This window comes from Neomonachus schauinslandi, chromosome 2, assembly GCF_002201575.2.
Source record: "Neomonachus schauinslandi chromosome 2, ASM220157v2, whole genome shotgun sequence".
Classification (NCBI taxonomy): domain Eukaryota; kingdom Metazoa; phylum Chordata; class Mammalia; order Carnivora; family Phocidae; genus Neomonachus; species Neomonachus schauinslandi.
This window is the reverse complement of record NC_058404.1, coordinates 160,636,131-160,653,621: the sequence shown is the minus strand read 5'-3', so window position 1 is coordinate 160,653,621 and position 17,491 is coordinate 160,636,131. Positions and strand designations below refer to the sequence as shown.

The 17,491-nt window shown below is 46.1% G+C and overlaps 1 protein-coding gene across 6 annotated transcripts in view; it reads left to right on the top strand.

Annotated features, from left to right (window-relative positions):
- Positions 1-543: 543 nt before the first annotated feature.
- The window catches only part of KIT (KIT proto-oncogene, receptor tyrosine kinase), an 81,346-nt gene continuing 64,398 nt past the window's right edge, over positions 544-17,491 (top strand). For 5 of the 6 annotated variants that reach the window (XM_021701648.1, XM_021701646.1, XM_021701644.1 and 2 more), the window contains exon 1: positions 585-691. In XM_021701648.1, coding sequence (XP_021557323.1) covers positions 625-691 — 67 coding nt within the window. In that variant the 5' untranslated portion in view covers positions 585-624. Of the gene's footprint in view, positions 692-17,491 lie in introns of all 6 variants that reach the window. The other variant, XM_021701643.1, reaches the window with a different exon arrangement.

The window sequence follows — 17,491 nt, the reverse complement described above, 5'->3', positions numbered from 1 at the left end:
CCTCCATTAACCGACATGGAACAGAATGTGGGGGCCTAATTCCTAATCCCCTGCGCTCCAATTCCTGTCGCTTCCCGCACCACCTCCGCCACCAGCGGCGTCTCTTCTCTTCCCACCGGAGCGTGCTCCAGGCCCGGGCGGCGGACCTTTATTGTCTGGGGAGCACCTGCCAGGTGGCGGGCCCGGGCCCTAATGTGCTCTGGGTGCCGGGCTTCACAAAGCGCGCGGGCAGCACCCCCCTCGTCTGGCAGCCGCCTCGGCCCCCCGACCACATCACAAGGGAGGAGGAGAGGTAGAGAGATGAAGGGGCTCCAGGGTCAGGAGCGGGCGGCGAGGGCCAGCACGCCCTCCTCCTCCCTGCCGTCTCAGCCCCCGGGGATTAGCACGTCGAAGGAGCGGAGGCCAGATGCCGCCGGGAGGGAGCGAGACCCGGGAGCGAGGGAGGGAGGGGACGCGAGGAGGGGCGCGGAGAAGGGGCGTGGCCGGCGCGCAGGGGGAGGGCGCTGGGAGGAGGGGCCGCTGCTCGGCGCTCGCGGCTCTGGGGGCCCGGCTTTGCCGCGCTCGGTGCACTTGGGCGAGAGCCGGAACGTGGAACGGAGCTCCGATCCCAGCGCAGCCACCGCGATGAGAGGCGCTCGCGGCGCCTGGGATTTTCTCTGCGTCCTGCTCATCCTGTTCCGCGTCCAGACAGGTGGGAGAGCGCCGCGGGCCCCCGGGCCGCGCCCCCCGCCCCGGTGCAGCCTGTGTCCCCCGAGGGCTCGAACCCGCTGGGGGGGGGGGGTTCGTCGGCGGAGGTGGCTGACTGCCCTCCACTGCCCGTGCTTTTCAGGCTCCGGGAAGGTTCGAGGCGTTCCCGGGACTCTCCTGCACCCCGCCTCGCTCACCTGCGCGAGGAGCCGCTGCCGCTGGTGGCGAGGGCGCTGAGCTGGGGGTCTTGAGGGGAGGGCAGCGAGGGGGCTCAAGAGTGGGCGAGGTGCGACTGCGGGCTGCAGGCTGCGTGCGAGTTCGGGTTTGCTTTTGTGCGGAGGGTACGCGGGGGCCGAGGCGGGCGGGTCCGGGGTCCGCACCCAGCGCGTTAGGTCTGCGGTGCGAGGCGCGGCCGCTGCTGCCTTTTGTTAAAAGTTGCGTGCGTGTGATCGGCGCACTGGACGAGCAGCCCGCAGGTTCTTAGCTGCGCCGAGGGCAAAGTTGGAGAGCCTTTTCTTTGCTCTGCGGCTGCCGCTTTCCAAACCGCGGGCGCTCTTTGTGGCCCAGAACTGGGGACAGACCCGCTGCCGCCTCTCCTCGCGGCATTCCCGCGCCCCCTGGTTAGGCATTTTGCCTGGGGAGCGCGCGGCGTGCGGCTCTGGGGCCGGACCCCGCGAACCTAGAGGTGGCGGCTACGGGGACAACTTGGCAGGGCGTGTGGAAAGCAGCCGCTAGGTTGCAGACTTTTTGCTGTTGTAAATCGCATGCCAGAGGCTCGCCCCTTTCCGCCGCGGTGCCGTTTCTTTCCTGCCACGCGCCTCCGAGCGGCTGGTGGCTGCGTTAGCCGCCTGCTCCCGGAGGAGGCAGGGACCCGGCGCTGGGACGCTCAGGTCCTCCACCCGGCCGCCTCCCGGGCCCCGCTAGTATGCCCGGACAGGCTGGCCGGGCTCTGCAAACCGCTCGAATCGGTATCTGCGACCTGTAATTCCGGGTCCCCGTTTTCTTTGGGAATTTTGAGATTTGCAACACCCTTTCGCACGTGATAGCCACACTACTTAAGGGCCGCCTGGGGCGGGGGTGGGAGATGGAGTGGAAGTTTCGGCAAATCTTACTTGGATCTTAAAGCTGTAGTGAAAATCCGGTTCGGTCTGCGCGGGAACTTGAGTCTGAAGGTGGAGGAGGAGGATTTGTAGGCTCCTGGAAGCCCTAGGTCAGATTCCTGCCCCTTCTTCCCTTTTTTTCTGGGTGTCGCTGGTGCGCGAGCGAGTGCAGGTCGCCCGGCGAATCCTTGAAACCCTGCTCTCTCCCAGGTCATTTTTTAAAAAATCTTTAAGGCTACCCCAGTGATACAAGGAAAGAAAGTGAGTCTGAACTGGAATTTGAGGGCTAAAAAAGGAAGATCGCTATGAACTATCATGGTACTCAGTTGACCACTGGTCCGTTTTCCATAAAGTCTCAAGGTGCAGCCTCCCCACTCCAGGGGCTTGAAAGGCATTGTTGTGAGGGCTTTCCTGTGGAGGAAGGGAGGCCTTGCATCTGGACCCTGAGAGGTGGTGGTGGTGGCGGGGGGGGGGGGGGGGGGGGGGGGAGGGGGGGGGGGGGGTAGGGATCGTGAGTGAGTGCCCGGATTCCGTGGCAGATTCGACCGCTTAAGCTTCAAATGACACGTTTGTTCTTACGCCTTTGTGCCTTGCTTTTTTAATTTCAGTTAAGGTATGTGGACGGACCCGAATAGGGCACTAGAAAGACCACACAGAATAGTTCCCTTTTTAAAAATTAAATGAATCAGTTGCTTCCTTCTTCCTCATAATTATTCCTGCTCCATCCAATAGATTTTTGGCAGAGGGAATTTTAAGGTCTGGCTCCTGGGGGGCAGTATCGTATAGTGACAGAGCCTTGAGCTGCCCTTCAGGTTCTCCTTTTCCAGCATTTATTAGCTGTTTGCCCTTGGAAGGTCGTTTAAATTCTGGAGATCCCGATTTCCTCAAGAGGACAGTGAGGCATCTGCATCATGAAGGATCCTTTGGGTCCCAGATTCTCCTCTTCCAGTGTTCTGAGTGTAGACTACAATTTTTTGAATTCTTTTCCTGATTCCTTTCTCTCTCCCTGAGATTCCTCTGCCTCTCCGGGTCCCAGGGACCACAAGCTAAAGCAGGGAGGTGTGGTTTATCCTATTCCCTCCTCCATCCACACACATTTGCCTAGCTTCTCTTTGAATTCAATCAAGGAGGTGCCAACTCCGTAGGACCCTCCATCACCACCCCCCTCAGTATTTATGACTCCTGTGCCCAGCAAGATGAGCCTGCAGGGAATAGTGAATCACACTTGCCCCTTGTCCCTGCAGGTGTGAGGCCACAGTCATACCCAGCAGCTGGCCCTGGAACATTTTGGATCTTTTCCTGTTGGGAATAATATGATGGTCTTGTAAAGTCCAGAAAAGTCATTTATCCCCATTCTGGTCTTTCCCAGTCATCCACAGATTTTTTCTTATGACTTGATAAATTATGTATGCTGTGTTATTGCAACACATTTTCTGATGTGCCTTAAATTTCACTTTGTGTGTTGTACATAGTTGTTCTTTATTCAAAACTGGGCCAGGCCCATGCTGGGGGGCGGCGGGGGGGCTTTACATGGTATTTCCAGTCCTTCCAACAAGCCCTGGAGGTAGTAGTACTCTTGCCATCCCTGTCATTTATAGCAGGAGAAACTGGCTGAGGGTAAGTCAGTTACCAAAATAATCAGTGGTGAAGCCTGACATTAGCCCAACATATATGCCCAACTGTATATCCATTCACATGCCGTAACAGAATCAGTTATGTGATTCATTGGAAACTATGCCATGAGCCCATATTGTATGCCAGGGTATTGTTGGAGGTTTGGGGAATACAGGATGGTCAAGGTCATTACCTTCCAAATTTTGGTAAAAAAGACCTAGAATTGCCCCTGTCTTAGGATGTCTGAGTTCGTGTTCTCAGTGTGAAGGGAAGTATTCACTGGGGAGGGGAGTCATTAAATATCGATTCCCTGGGGAGTATGTAGGCAATTGATCCTGGGCAAGAGGGCTGTAGGTGTTAGCTGTCCCATTCCAAAGGCCCTCAGAAATGAAGATAAGCTGTCTCTAAAATGATGGTGGAAGTCAGCTGAGAGTTTTTTTCCATCCCCCTCTCCAGAAAATAAAAACGCTTTCGGCATTATATACTTGTGGCATACTTGTGAAAGAGCAGACTCCCAGGAATGAGTTAATACCGCTGATCATTTGCCCTGAATGGGCACAGTGAGATACAGAAGGGCAGTTTCCCACTCTTAGCCCAAGATAAATTCTTAGAAACGTGCCAGGTGCTTTGTGGGCTTCCCTGGTAGCGTGTTTAGGGACAGATGTGGTGATGGATTTTGCTGCTTTTGGCGCTGCTGGAAGTTGCCCTTAGGATTTTGACTCATTTCCTCAAGTTTCCCCCCAGCTGATTAAAGAAGGACACCAGGAAATGAGCTGCAGTGTCCAAGTGGAATTCTTGAAGCTGGCCTTGCAGGACGGGAACCCCTGAAAGGCAGTGGTCAGGGCTGCAGCAGCCTTTGCTCCAGAATGGATTTAGTTTGAGGGTCGGTGGACAGGCTGGGATGGGGGGGAAGTGCTTTATTTTGCTGCATTCATGTGTGGTTAACTTTCATAATAAGGGATTGAAAGACATGGGAAGGGATCTTAAATATGCAACATTTCATGGGCGGTTTCTGTAACTTGAGTGGGTAGCTGCATGACTGCAAAATCCAGATCGAGGAGTGCCTACCAGGGAGTAAGCAGAGGTACGAGTGTGAATCTAGGGCAAAGCCAGTGTGAATCTTTGTTGAAAGGGAGGGGACTTTGAGGAAGCCTGGCCTAGTACTACTCTGATTTGGGATGTTTGGGACCTGAGACAACCCATCTTTTGACTTCAGACTCTAAATAGGTAGAGAGAGGTTACGGCTGATAGCCCATCGATGTGTTTGTTGCCCCCCCCCCGCCCCCCCCCAATGCTTTTTAAGAAAACATCAAGGCAATACTTACAAATCTGGAGAATTTATGTCAAGATCTCGATTTGTCTGTTCTTTTGAAGAACTGAAAACTCTGCCCCTTTTGATGGGACCTGTGCTCTTTAGGAGGCTCTAGGAAATACTGCTGTCTACAGCCAGCCTTACACATGTAGGCATTTAGCCTTAGGACCCGGTGAGCACGGATGGTGGGACTATGCAGGTACCTGGTGGACTGAGCACAGGCCTAAGGAGTGAAGCCAGCCTGGTATTGGCCTGCTGGTTTTATGGCTGACACCTTTGGCGCCTTGGAGCAAGTCGTTTACCCTGCTGAATTTACTTTTTCTTCTTAGTTTCAGCTGTGTGACTTTGGCAAATTACTTAACCATTCTGTGCCCGTAAACGTGTTTCTCCATAGAGAGTTTTTAGAACGGTGCTGCCTGACGTGCTTTCTAGTACAAGCTCAGTACATGTCAGTCATAATTATTATCTGTAAAATAGGAATTCTTGTTATTCCTAACATGGAAATCATGCCTACTCTAATATGGTTGTCCTAAAAATCAGGAAGCGATTCTGGTACAGATGTCTGGCACAGGGTCTGGGATGGGTCGGGCACCTAATCAGTGAGTGAGCTCTGTGAGTATGTAGAATCTGACTGTTTCTCTTTGTCATCTTCGCATGCAGGTATCAATAAGTACTAACATGATGGCTTTTAAAGTGAAATAAACTTTAATTTTTGTTTTGCATTTTATAGAGCTTTTGACCTAACAGTTGGGAATCACTACTCAAGAGACTGAACAGATCTTGGACTCCCCCCTCCCCCCCCAAGACAAACAAGCCAGAAGATTGCTCCAGTGAAAACATTCACATCTGCTGATTTTTCCATTCAACTTACGCTTTAGCTTTCATGCTTACATTTTGGTTTTGACACACTTAGGTATCTTCCAGTGCGTCCTTTTCTGACAGCTAGGTTTTCAACACTTGCAAACTTTAAGCTAAATTGTTATCCAGAGTTAAGACCTTGGGCTCTGAAATGGACAACCTGGGTTTTTATCCAGTTTGGCCCCTTGCCGGCTGTGTGATCTGGGAAAAGACTCTTCCTCTCTGGAAGCTTCAGTTCTTCATGTGTGACCCAGGGATGGTGGCCTGGGCTCCCAAAAGGAGTGAGTGAGATCATCCACGTAACGTGCCTAGCATGGTGTCCCTCATGGGGACAGCACGGGGACTCCATATCAGGCTGACTTTATGTTCCTCTTTCAGCTTTGTCTCTTAGAAAAAAAAATTGGAAATGGAATAAAACCAGATTATGTAGAATGGTGATTTTTTTTTTTTAAGTAGTAAGATGAAATGTACACATTTAATGTCTAGTTTTTGTGTGTGTGTGTTTTTTTTTTTTTTAATTCACCTGTTAGTGGCAATGCATAGTTCTCTCCCTGGTTCTTTGTTTCACCTATTTTTAGCCCATTTTGGTGGATACAGATTTGTGGATGAAAGTTTAGGAGGGGAAAATGGCCATTTTCTCAAGGTGACTAAGTAAGGGTAGTTCACGTAGGGTCCAGGAACCATATTACCTTGTAAGGTGACATTGAAAGCACCATAAGAGCGAGGGGCTTTTCTGTGACTGCCTTCCCTAGGAGTGAGGGACCAGGCTGAACTTGGCCATTGCCCCAGGCTAGACACAGCGGGGGCTCAGTAAATACGAGTTTAACATCTGTTCTCTAGCACATGTACAGCGCTTTGAACATAGTAAATGCTCAGTAAACATTTCAGAAAGAGTTTAAGGAAGATCTGTCAATCCCTAGGCCTTGGTCCTTGTAGGCCCTGCAGGTGTGGGCTAGAGGTGGGGGAGGGATGGACTAAGAACACAGCCTCTGATTTCAAGTGAATTTGGTGTCAAAAGGAGCGCAAAGTGCTCAGGCAGGATTTCAAAGGAGAGGAGTTCATGTCTTGGTGGGCAGATGAGAGAGATCAGAGATCAGTAGGAGTGTCCATGTGAGAGATAATATTTGAGATTAATTTTTGTGTGTTAGAGGGTAGAGTGTCTGTAGTTGAGGCTTCAGTTGGAAGAAAGCTGTGGGAACCGGGGACAAGACTTAAGATCTAATTTGAGGATTGTCCAGTCTTTCAGGTGGTGTGATGGTTGGGGTGGCTAGGGAATTGGAGGGGAAGAGGCTGGAAGGGTGGGCTCTTCGATTAACCTCAAGGAACATTGGTAGGAGGGCATATCTAGTGTTGAGTTTGCTCCAGATTCTGAAAAGAGCTTTGAGGTCAGGGCTAAGGTGGACCTGACCTGGGAGTGGCTCTCTGGGATTTGCTGACTAAGCCAAGGCTGCTCGCTGCACCATTCCATCCAGTTCCCATCCTGCTCCGAAAACTTAGACACCCCCTTGCTGTGAGTAACCAAGACTAAGGGAGGGGCACATGCACGCATGTGTGTGTTTACATTTTAGTAAAATATATATAACATTTACTATCTTAATCATTTTGAGGTGTACAGTTCAGTAGTGTTAAGAACATTGACATTGTTGTGCAACCCATCTCCAGAACATTATCCATCTTGCAAAACAAGCTCTGCGCCCATTAAACACTCACTCCCTTTACCCCCTCCCCCAGCCCCTGGCAACCATCATTCTGTTTTCTGTATTTATGAATTTGACTACTCTAGGGACCTCCTATAAGTGGAATCATTCAGTATTTGCCTTTGCGACTGGCTCATTTCACTTAGCATAATGTCTTCAGGGTGGTTCGTCCATGTTGTAACATATGTTAGAATTTCCTTCCTTTTTAAGGAAGGAAATGTATGGATATATGTATGTGTGTATGCATATGCATATGCACATGTGTTAAGTTTATACCATATTTTGTTTATCTGTTCATCCATCAGTGGACAGTGACTGGGTTGCTTCCCCCTTTTGGCTGTTCTGAATAATGCTGCTATGAACATTTGTACACCAGTATCTAAGGGAGAGTTTCTCAGGGGCCTCGTTTAGGATGGTCAGTCCCATGGCTGAGCTGTGTGTTGATGGGGACCTGGGTATAGAGACAGTCAGACTCTTTAGATGGCCTCTGGGTGAAGGGGTGAGGGCCTGGATGTGAGGGGTGTGTGCTCTGGAAAGAAGGGAAAACGCTTAGGAGAGACATGAGGAGGCTATGGGTGGCCGACTTAGTTCACTTGGCAAATTCACAGGCGTCTTGGATGTGTCAGGGTGGATGGCATTGAGGGGAAGGGTGGAGCAGGAGTTCCCGGAGGCATGGGTTCCTGGGAGGATTGATGGTGCTCTGGAACAAATGGAAAATAAAGCCAGAAGAGGAGCAGCCTGTTTGAGGGGAGGAATATGATGTTGGTCTCTGTTGTGTTTGCTTATTGTCTGTTTCCAGGCTGCGTGTATTTGAAACTCAATTTCAGACATGATGGTAGATACAAATGAGATTCTTCTTAGGGTCAGGTCCATGTAAGGGCAAAACTACACCCCAGAAGTCACCAGAACATGGCCATGTAACATTAATGGTAGGATTTGGGGATTTTAAGGAGTTGTGTGTTGTGTATCAGTCATACAGTGAAAAGTACATTTTCATGAACAGAAGTAAAGAGCAGGAAGATAATTCTGCGTTTATTCTCCGCATTAAGCCATTTTTGAAGGATGTTTATTGGCTTCCTCAGAGAACAGAATGGACATTGTGGGTGTGAGGGAGGATAGAGTTGATGAAAGCTTTGGCAAATAGGCCCTTTGAAGGCAACTGAAAGAAATTGGATTTATTAAGCTAGAGAAGATAAGGTGAGGAAGTTTTAGGGAATGACGGTCTTCAAATATTTGTAATATGTGATTGAAGAATGGGGCAAAATGAGAATAGTTTAAATTGCCCCAGAAGGAAATTGAGATTTTTTTTTTAAGGGAAAATTCTTATCAGAGCTAGTTATAGGGTCTTTGCTGCAAGTATGAGGAGAGCATACATATAATTGTCATTTGAAGTGGTTAGGTCCTGCTTACCTGAGCTGGTCTGATGACCCTTTAAGGGCCTGTCTGAAACCTTTTCTAAATAAAATAACCAGCCGTTTTCCCTTTTTTCCCTCCCTGGGCTTTGGGCAAAGTGTTTCTCTAAATTCTGGTTCAATTCTTAACATGATCCACCACTCTTCATGGTTTTTGGCTATACTGAAAATAGCCAATAAAGAACCCACAGCTTAAACATGGGTTATTGATCCGTTGGGGCCTGTGGGTTTCCAAGCTCAGAATGTATCGTGCAGTGTGATCACTTAAGCCTAGTGCCAAGGTAAGAGAAACAAAAGGAAATTCGACGTCTAGAGACATCTGTCATTGATCATAATTAACCCTAACCTAAGAACGATCGTGCTCTGTGATCCCCCAACTGATTGACAATTTTGAGAGAAAGCCAGTTGTGCTGTATGTGGGCCGAGAGATCTGTAAGGATGAAGGAAGTCCTTTTCCCTTGATTGCTCAGGGATGGATTGTTCACTCTGTGGTTTACCCACCGCCCTGACTTCCCTTCCCACCTGCCCTTTCCCTTTGGTCACTTCATGGTCATGGCTCAGTGGCAAATAACAGATCAGCCAGCCATCCAGTGGGGAAGGTGGTGGAAATGAAATTGCAGTTCAACAGCTTCTAGTTGATTACGCCACTTGACTTGTCATGTTGAAATGTGTGATGATGTGATCCCTGCCTTTAAGGAGGCTGGGAGCTACGGGAAGATAAGGGCTGGGGTCCGTGCTAACGTAATAGGATTTGTAATAAGATTTAAATAACAGTCCTGGTCCAGAAGCCAAGATGCATATTCATTACCATTGGATTAGAGGAATAGGCATCGTTTCTGGAGGAGAGGGGCTGATTGAGAGGAAGATCTGGGGCCTGAGTTAAATCTCGGTTCAGGAATTGGGTAAGGTGTGAATCTGAAAGGGAAGGGTTTCAGTCAGCCAGAAGACTCCCATGGAAAGAATCTACTGGAAGATGAGATAGGGTAATTTTTTAGGATTTTTTTTTTTTTTTAATTCGTCAGTAATTGCAGTATTTCCTGCGATGCCATATGTGAGGAGATTTTTGTTACGTGTAATCTGGTCAAGTAGTTACTTATTCAGAGAAATTAACTTTAAAAAATGGAAAAGTACAGATCTCACTTTTGCATGTATTACACATAATGTATGTACAATGCAAATCCAGAGTAGGTCCACGGATATGTACTTTGAGTTGCTTTTAAGTCCAGGGCTAATTACCCTCCCTCACCTTCCTACCTCCTCACCGCCAGCCAAGATTACAGATTTCGTAGGCTCAACATCCGATAGTGGCAATAGATGGTTTTTGGTTATTAGCAAATTTTAAATATTTAGTAAAATGATAATCCAGGCATGTAGCAGTCTGCATGAATCCATTCGTTAAAAAACAACAACCCCCCTCCCCCACCAAAAAAAAACCCATACACACACTCTGAAAAAAACAGTAACAAGCCAAACCTCCCAACCTTGATAATAAGGGTCCTGTGTATGGCTTAGGGCATTCTGAGATTCTGCCCTGGGTTCTCCAGCCCTGCATTAGAGGGTAATTAGAAGGGAATTAGGGGCCCTGGTTAAGGCCCTCCCCAAAGCTGTGAGCGTTGGGTGGGGAGGTGGCTGTTTGTGGGAGGAAAACTCAGTGGCTCAAAGAAAAGGTGTGTGGTGGCACTCGCCAGGGGAGTGCCTTGTTCCTGACCAAGTGGAAAAAAATAATAGGGAAAATGAAAAGAGGAGAAACGCTTACTTACTCCTTTTCTTGTGTCTTTAAGTTCCTGAGTGAGGCAAACTATCTAGCTTCCTTTGGATTTACCCCAGGTGACTCAGGTTATTTCAAAGGGTGTTTATAAAATTCTTAAAACAATCCAGTAATTTACAAAGAATGACCTATGTAGGCAGTGGGATTGCTTAGCAGAGTTAGAACAAAGGAGGTATTATCACGAAGAACTTTGGAAATTATTTGGTGTGTCTTTTTATTGGAAGGAGGTATTTATAGACAGGAATCTAATATAGATTTGGCTTCTGGGGAAAACACTGGCGATTTTAGAAGTGTGGTGGGGGGGGTGGGGACATTGGCTCTCTGTTACTCTACTTTGCTAGTGCATGTTTGAGAGAAAACAAGAGTGTGTTTAAAAAAAAATGGAGAATTATTCTACTTGGAAAGATGATGGGTACTTTTAAAGTGACTCGGTTTTGGGGTTTGTAAAATGTCTTAAATGCACTTCCATTCTAATTTTCACAGATTTCTTTTTCAATGGGCGACGTTGAGCCCGTGTACCTTGGGAAGATCTTCATTTTAAGAAATGGCCTGGTAAAACCACAGGGATGGGTCATTAGGCTTTTTGTCATTGTTAAATTAAACCCAGATCGTTCATTCAAAATACATCATTCAAATAGCCACTTGAAAATGGTTAATTAGGATGTGGAAATGTTTTTTCCTACTTATCATAGGATCGTTGGGATATTTACTGCAGGCAAATAGTAGACACGTTTCTAGCTGAACCAAAATGCAGCACTTTCGTAAAAAAAGAACCCCCCCTTTTGCTTTTTAAAATAAACTAGCATATGTAGAAGGGTTTATGAATTTTTTAGTAGATCTGAATGTGTAGCCTAATTTACATTTCTGCATTTCCAAGGGATATTATTTAAAACGATCACCTTAGCTTCAGAATGACTGCCTTCTGAAGAGAGGCTGGCCGAGGGAGTGGATGCTGGCGGGCTCAGGGAGTGGCCTGCCGGCAGGTGAGGACCATCCATCACAGGGTGTAGCCGGCTTCTCCCTCCCTACCGGAAATCGGGCCATAAAACCCGAGTGCGTAAGCCTCATGGCTTCATTCTCTTGATTCCTCCTAGTAGCTTTTAAACTGACCTTACATAGCAGGAATTCACAGATTTGTTCATAAATAATTATTAAATCATTGGGGGAGGGACTATAGCAGTGAACACACCAAGCAAAAATCCTCGTCATCTTGGGGCTTCTGTTCCAGTGAATTTTTTTTTGTCTCATGACCCCAGGCCCACAAAGAGCCCAGAAAGAAAAAGAAGAAAGCCTAGGGTCTCTCATAGAAAGCAGCTTAATTTAGATTTATTTCAGTTCCGCATTATGGTCAATTAAGGAAGGAAGCTGAGAAAGGTAAGGTTTCTCAGAGGGTCAGCGGGGACTAGGTTCACGGGGAAGGAGGGGCCGGAGAAGGCAAACCAGGACAGGGCGAGAAGAGAAGCAGGGAAGGGGGAAGAGGGGCCGGGGGCCGACTCAGTGGGAGCTTTTGAAGATGTTGGTCACTTGAGTGCTGTCTGCCGCCGGTCCTCACTGCCTTTCACCTTCCCAGTCTCTGTCACTCCAGAGTGGTGGGCCACTTGAGCAGGTGTTCCTGGAAGGACCCACCAAGGGGGTTGAATCAAGTGTGTGTAACACGGGGGAGCACAGACAGGTGTCCTTGCTTTCCGGACTTCATGGAGCCTTTCCTGTGCCACAGTGCGTTGTCATTCTGGAGGCTTGGCATCCTTTTTCTCAGAACATACCAGAATGCTTTTTCACAGCTGAGAGAGATGCTTCAGGGGTCCAGACTGAGTGCTCTTCAGCATGTCTCCAAGGACTAGAGGCTCTTCACCTCCTTTAAAATTCATCCTTTTCTTGTTAAAATCAGACCATCTTTGGGCCTAATAATAACTACGTTCCACTGATGGCCCTTTGTGTCTGACTCCGGGCCGTTCAGCTGCTGACAGTTATTCTGAGCGTCATGTCCCACCCTCCTGTTACTGTAGGTGGCCTGGGTGAGGGGACAGCAGCTTGGCTTCATCTGACTTGCTGCATTTTGGCCTGAGAGTGGCCCTTCAGAGGTCCGTGAAATGATAAGCTCTCTGGTTTCAAATCATGGTCACCCCTAAATGAGAATTGACCCTGTTGAACTCCTGAGGACTGGAAAGTTCCTTCTCTGTCAGTTCTTGGGCATCGAGTAGGACTGTTGTTGCCTTTGGTATTGTTAGTGTTGATCCTCAGGAAGGAATCCAAGATACAGACTCTCTAGCGACGGAGGGTGGTACCTAGCCTTTGAGTTGTGGGCAAGAAGGTATGGCCCCAGTGACCGCAGCTTTGGTGGAAGGCCTTAAAGATTCCTCAAGTGCTTGGTAGAATGTCCGCTAACAATTTCGATGAAATGACCAGCTTTAGATATACAAGTATGGGGACCGAAGTAATTATGGAATCAGTTGCTGTAATATACTTGGTCCAGGTTTGACAAAAGACTACTGTTTATAAGTCAGAGAGGTCTTCTTGTCCATTGTGGTCATCATTGGTTAGTACTGACTGTTTTGGGTGGGAATTTCAGGGCCTAGTTTAAATAGACCCTGTTTAAAACAGTTTGCTATCAGTTAACTAGAGAAGGGCTAAAAAAAAAAAAAAAGTAGGGGACCTAGAACTTTGAGACTATTCCTTGGGTTGTTTGAAAACCTAGTTGTAGCCATTTTATTTTAAGATGGAGCAGTTGAGGGGCGCCTGGGTGGCTCAGTTGGTTTAGCATCCAACTCTTGGTTTTGGCTCAGGTCACAATCTCAGAGCGTTGAGATCCAGCCCTGTGTCAGGCGCCATGCTCATCCGGTCATCAGGGAGTCTGCTTGAGATTCTCTCTGTCTCTGCCCAACCCCCCTCCTTGCCCCCTGCTCGCGCATGCACGTTCTCTCCCTCTCTCTCCAAAATAAATAAATCTTAAAAAAAAATGGAGCGATTGAACCTCACATTAACTTTAAAATAAATAAATTATAGAGGTGCCTGGGTGGTTCAGTTGGTTAAGTGCCCAGCCCTTGATTTGGGCTCAGGTCGTGATCTCGGTAGTGAGATCGAGCCTCATTTTAGAGCCTGCTTAAGAGTCTCTCTCTCTCTCTCTCTCTCTCCCCCTCAAACCCCCTCTCATGCACTCGCTCATTCTCTCTCTCTCTCAAAAAAAAATAAACTATATACCTATCTATCTAAATATATAAATAATGGGGACATTTCAGACATAGGGTAATAGTGTAATGAATCTTCCTACACCTATCATCCAGTTTCAACAGTTGGATCAACCACCAGCCTTTCTGCTTTATCTCTGTCTGCTTCATCCTCCCATTATTTTGCAGCGTATCTCATGCATCGTGGAATTTCATCTATGCATGTTTTCAGTATGTAGCTCTAAAACACAAAGATTCCTTTCCCCTAAACACAGTGATAATGCCATGTCACAGCCTTGCAAGTCAATATAATTCCACAACGTTGTTGATTTTCCAGGGTTCACATTTCCCCTGCCCAAATACAATAAAAATATTTAAATATATGTATACAAATATGTACACATTTGTTAGAATCCAAACGAGATTCTCATATTGCAGTTGGTTGATGTGGTCTTTAAGTCATTTCTTATTCATTACAGGTCCTATTCCCCCATTTTTGTTGAAGAAACTGAGTACTTGTCCTGTGCAATTTTTCACAGTCTGGAGTCTGCTGATTGCATTCCTGTGGTCGTAGCCAACATGCTCTCTGGTTCCTGTATTTCCTGTAAATTTGTGATTTAGACGTTTGGTCATATTCAGGTTTGGGTTTTGTTTTCTTTTCCTGAGAAGACTACTTAATAATTGGCATAGTCTTCTGTTATTGTACTTTTTTGGCGTACTTTTGGGTGCAAAGATTTGTATTTTTTTACATTTTTGCTTTTATGCTGATAACCTTTTTATAATACCCTTGCTTTGCTCTTTGTCGGGGGTGGGGAGGAGGTGCTATTTTCTTCTGGTTTCCTACTGTGAGTAACATTTAAATTAGCTAGGAGCCTATTCTTTCTTCTCCCTTTTTCCTCCGGTAGCTTGGCATTTGAAGCAATATCCTTTCACCCCAGTTACTGTCTATACAATCAGTGAGCAAAACTCCTTTTCAGATACTCCTCCCTCCCCTAATTTTACTGATAGCTATACTAAAATTGCTTTATCAGAATATATCGTCATCATATATTTTGCCGTCTCCTTTGTTACCACTCGTTGTCCTACCAGTAAATTCGTATTTGATGCTGGCCACTGGTCCTTAGGTCCTGTCTTTCCTGGCAGGTTTGTTTTCTGAAGCTCATCCTCTGCTCGATGCCTCAGGAAGCACTCATGGGAAGTATTCCCTGAATTATTGTTCATAACAGCTCGTCTGTCGCCTTTATACTTCAAAGTCAGGTTGGCTGATATAAAATCCTTGCTTATCTTTTCTTTGCTCAAGTATCTTTAATATTTTACGGTACTTTTTTTTTTTTTTTTTTAAAGATTTTTTTTATTTGACAGAGAGGCACAGCAAGAGAGAGGGAACACAAGCAGGGGGAGTGGGAGAGAGAGAAGCAGGCTCCCCGCGGAGCAGGGAGCCCGATGCGGGGCTCGATCCCAGGACCCTGGGATTATGACCTGAGCCGAAGGCAGACGCTTAACGACTGAGCCACCCAGGCGCCCCTACGGTACTGTCTTTTGCCATAAAGTGTTGTCAACTGCTGACAATCTGATTTTCCTTTCCTCATGTTTAACTTGGTGTGTTTGCCTAGCTACCCATAGGAATGTGTTTTACTTTTATCCTTTGAAGTCCAGGAGTATTTTACAGTGCTGGCTGCCCTGCGTTGATTTTTCTAGGGACATGATACACCACTTAAATATGTAATTACCCAGGAAAGTTTTCTTGGGGCATAGCTTTTGCTTTGTGTCCTATTCTATGTCTTCGGCTTCAGGAACTCCCATTATGTGTGTGTTAGATCCTCTTTGCCTGTCTTTGCCTGTCTTCTGTGTTGGTCCCTTTCTCCCAAGTCCTTTCAGTATCTTCATAATTTATGTGAATGAAAAAATTTCAATCTTCTCCATCTTCCAGTTCTTTTAAGGCACTGTTCATTTTATTTGCTCTTTTTTTAAGTTACCCTTCATTTCTGAAATGATTTTTTTCCTTTTATGTCTAATTCTTTTCTTAGTTCTTTACCTGAAATCTTCCATTTTCTCCAATCAACTGATTTCTGGGTTTAAAAAACTCTGGTTTATGTGGTTCTTTATAGCTTCTTTGATTTAATTTCTTTTAGCTTGTTTTGAAATGCTGGGTTGTAGTTTACATCTGTTTTCTTTCTTTCTTTCTGGCATGATTTTATTGTCTGTACTGGGGGTGTCATTCTGCTCCTTGTTTTTTCTTTAAATAACTATTTGGAATTCAGCTGTGGTTCTTCTCTGTTGCTCACTATGAGTTTTCCTGTACTTTTTCGTAGGGCCTGTATAGCTTTTCTAGTTTCACAATTCTAGAGCACCACTTAGTTGTTTTCATGGAGTGGTGTGTGGACTCTACTTTTCGGCAGTCTAAGATCTTCATTTTTGGTCCCCATTCCCACCTGCCTACCCCAACCTTTGCCCCTGTTTTGCTCATCTTAGATTCATCCCCAGCAGTTTCCCCTCCCTATGGGGCTTTCTCCTTTCTTGTTCGTTCATAAGAATCAGACCTCCCCCCGACCCAGAACATTCCAGCACTTAGACAGACATGGGTCACAATTCCCTCCACACTTACTAGTGAAATTGGAACCTGCAAAGCCATCTGCCAGTTTGCATGGGTGTTCTCAGAATGGCTCTCTGAACTTTCCAGTGAGTATCTAATGGCAATTCTTGAAGCTGTTGTTTGTTCTCATCTTCTCATATATAGGGTTCATGGGAATAGCTTATCACCTGGTTCTGTTGTAGGTATTGCTCCTGGGTTTTTGCTTCTGTTCTATTTGTCTGTTTTTATGGTTGGGGTGGGTGCAGGTAGGGAAGATCCAATAATTAGGCTGCTACCACTGTCAGAATCTGCATAGACTTTTTTTTTAAGATTTTATTTATTTATTTGAGAGAAAGCATGAGTGGGGGGTGGAGGGAGGAGCAGACTCCCCGCTGAGCAGGGAGCCTGATATGGGGGGCTGGATCCCAGGACCCCGGGGTCATGACCTGAGCTAGATGAAGGCAGACACTTAACCAATTGAGCCACCCAGGCGGCCCTACATAGACTTTTTAGCATAAGATTTGGTAACCTTTCCATCTACCAAATTGGGACCAAAGCAGCAGAGTCTTGAAACATCACTGGTAGCTGACTTAAAAAATAATTTTCTTCCAAGATAAGTTATTAAAAATGTGTTGTAGAGAGAAAAGTTAGTGGTTGTAACCATCTGAAAACTGGAATTAAACACTTTATGGTCTACCTCGCATTAACTTTCTAAGCTTATTTATGACAAAATGTAATGGTTGAAATCATCAGAGCACCAGGAAGCTCCTATCTGACCTGTTGTTTCTGAGGAAAATGTATAAAAAGTGACACACTTTTGCCATTGTTTGGTGTAATATTCCTTTAGTTCTGAAGGAGAGAGTGCTATTTTATGGTTTTAAAAGCATTAACCACATTAATACTTTTAATACCATCTAATAAAGATAAAATCATTACGTGCATTTTTGACTTTCAGCTTTTTTTCTTCTATGAAAAACTTGCATATCTTTAATTATAGTCATTTGAAAAAAATGCTGCCAGGGCTTGACATAATATTAATTTAGATTTCCAAAAATACTAAATTTCTTTCCTCCAACTTGAGTTTCCTTCAATTGGCCATTGATTTAAATTATCTACTAAAAGGTTACAATTTTAGAATTGGCCTCTTTATACCCCCTGCTTTTTAGGATAGCCATTATTGTGAAGTCATATAAGGAAGGAGTAAAACTTTCTCAATGGACATATTGGAAACTTTAAGAAGAATTCTGGAAAACAGAGTAAGATCATTTCAGACATTTCCTCTTATTTTCTATGAAGAGATGAGAAGA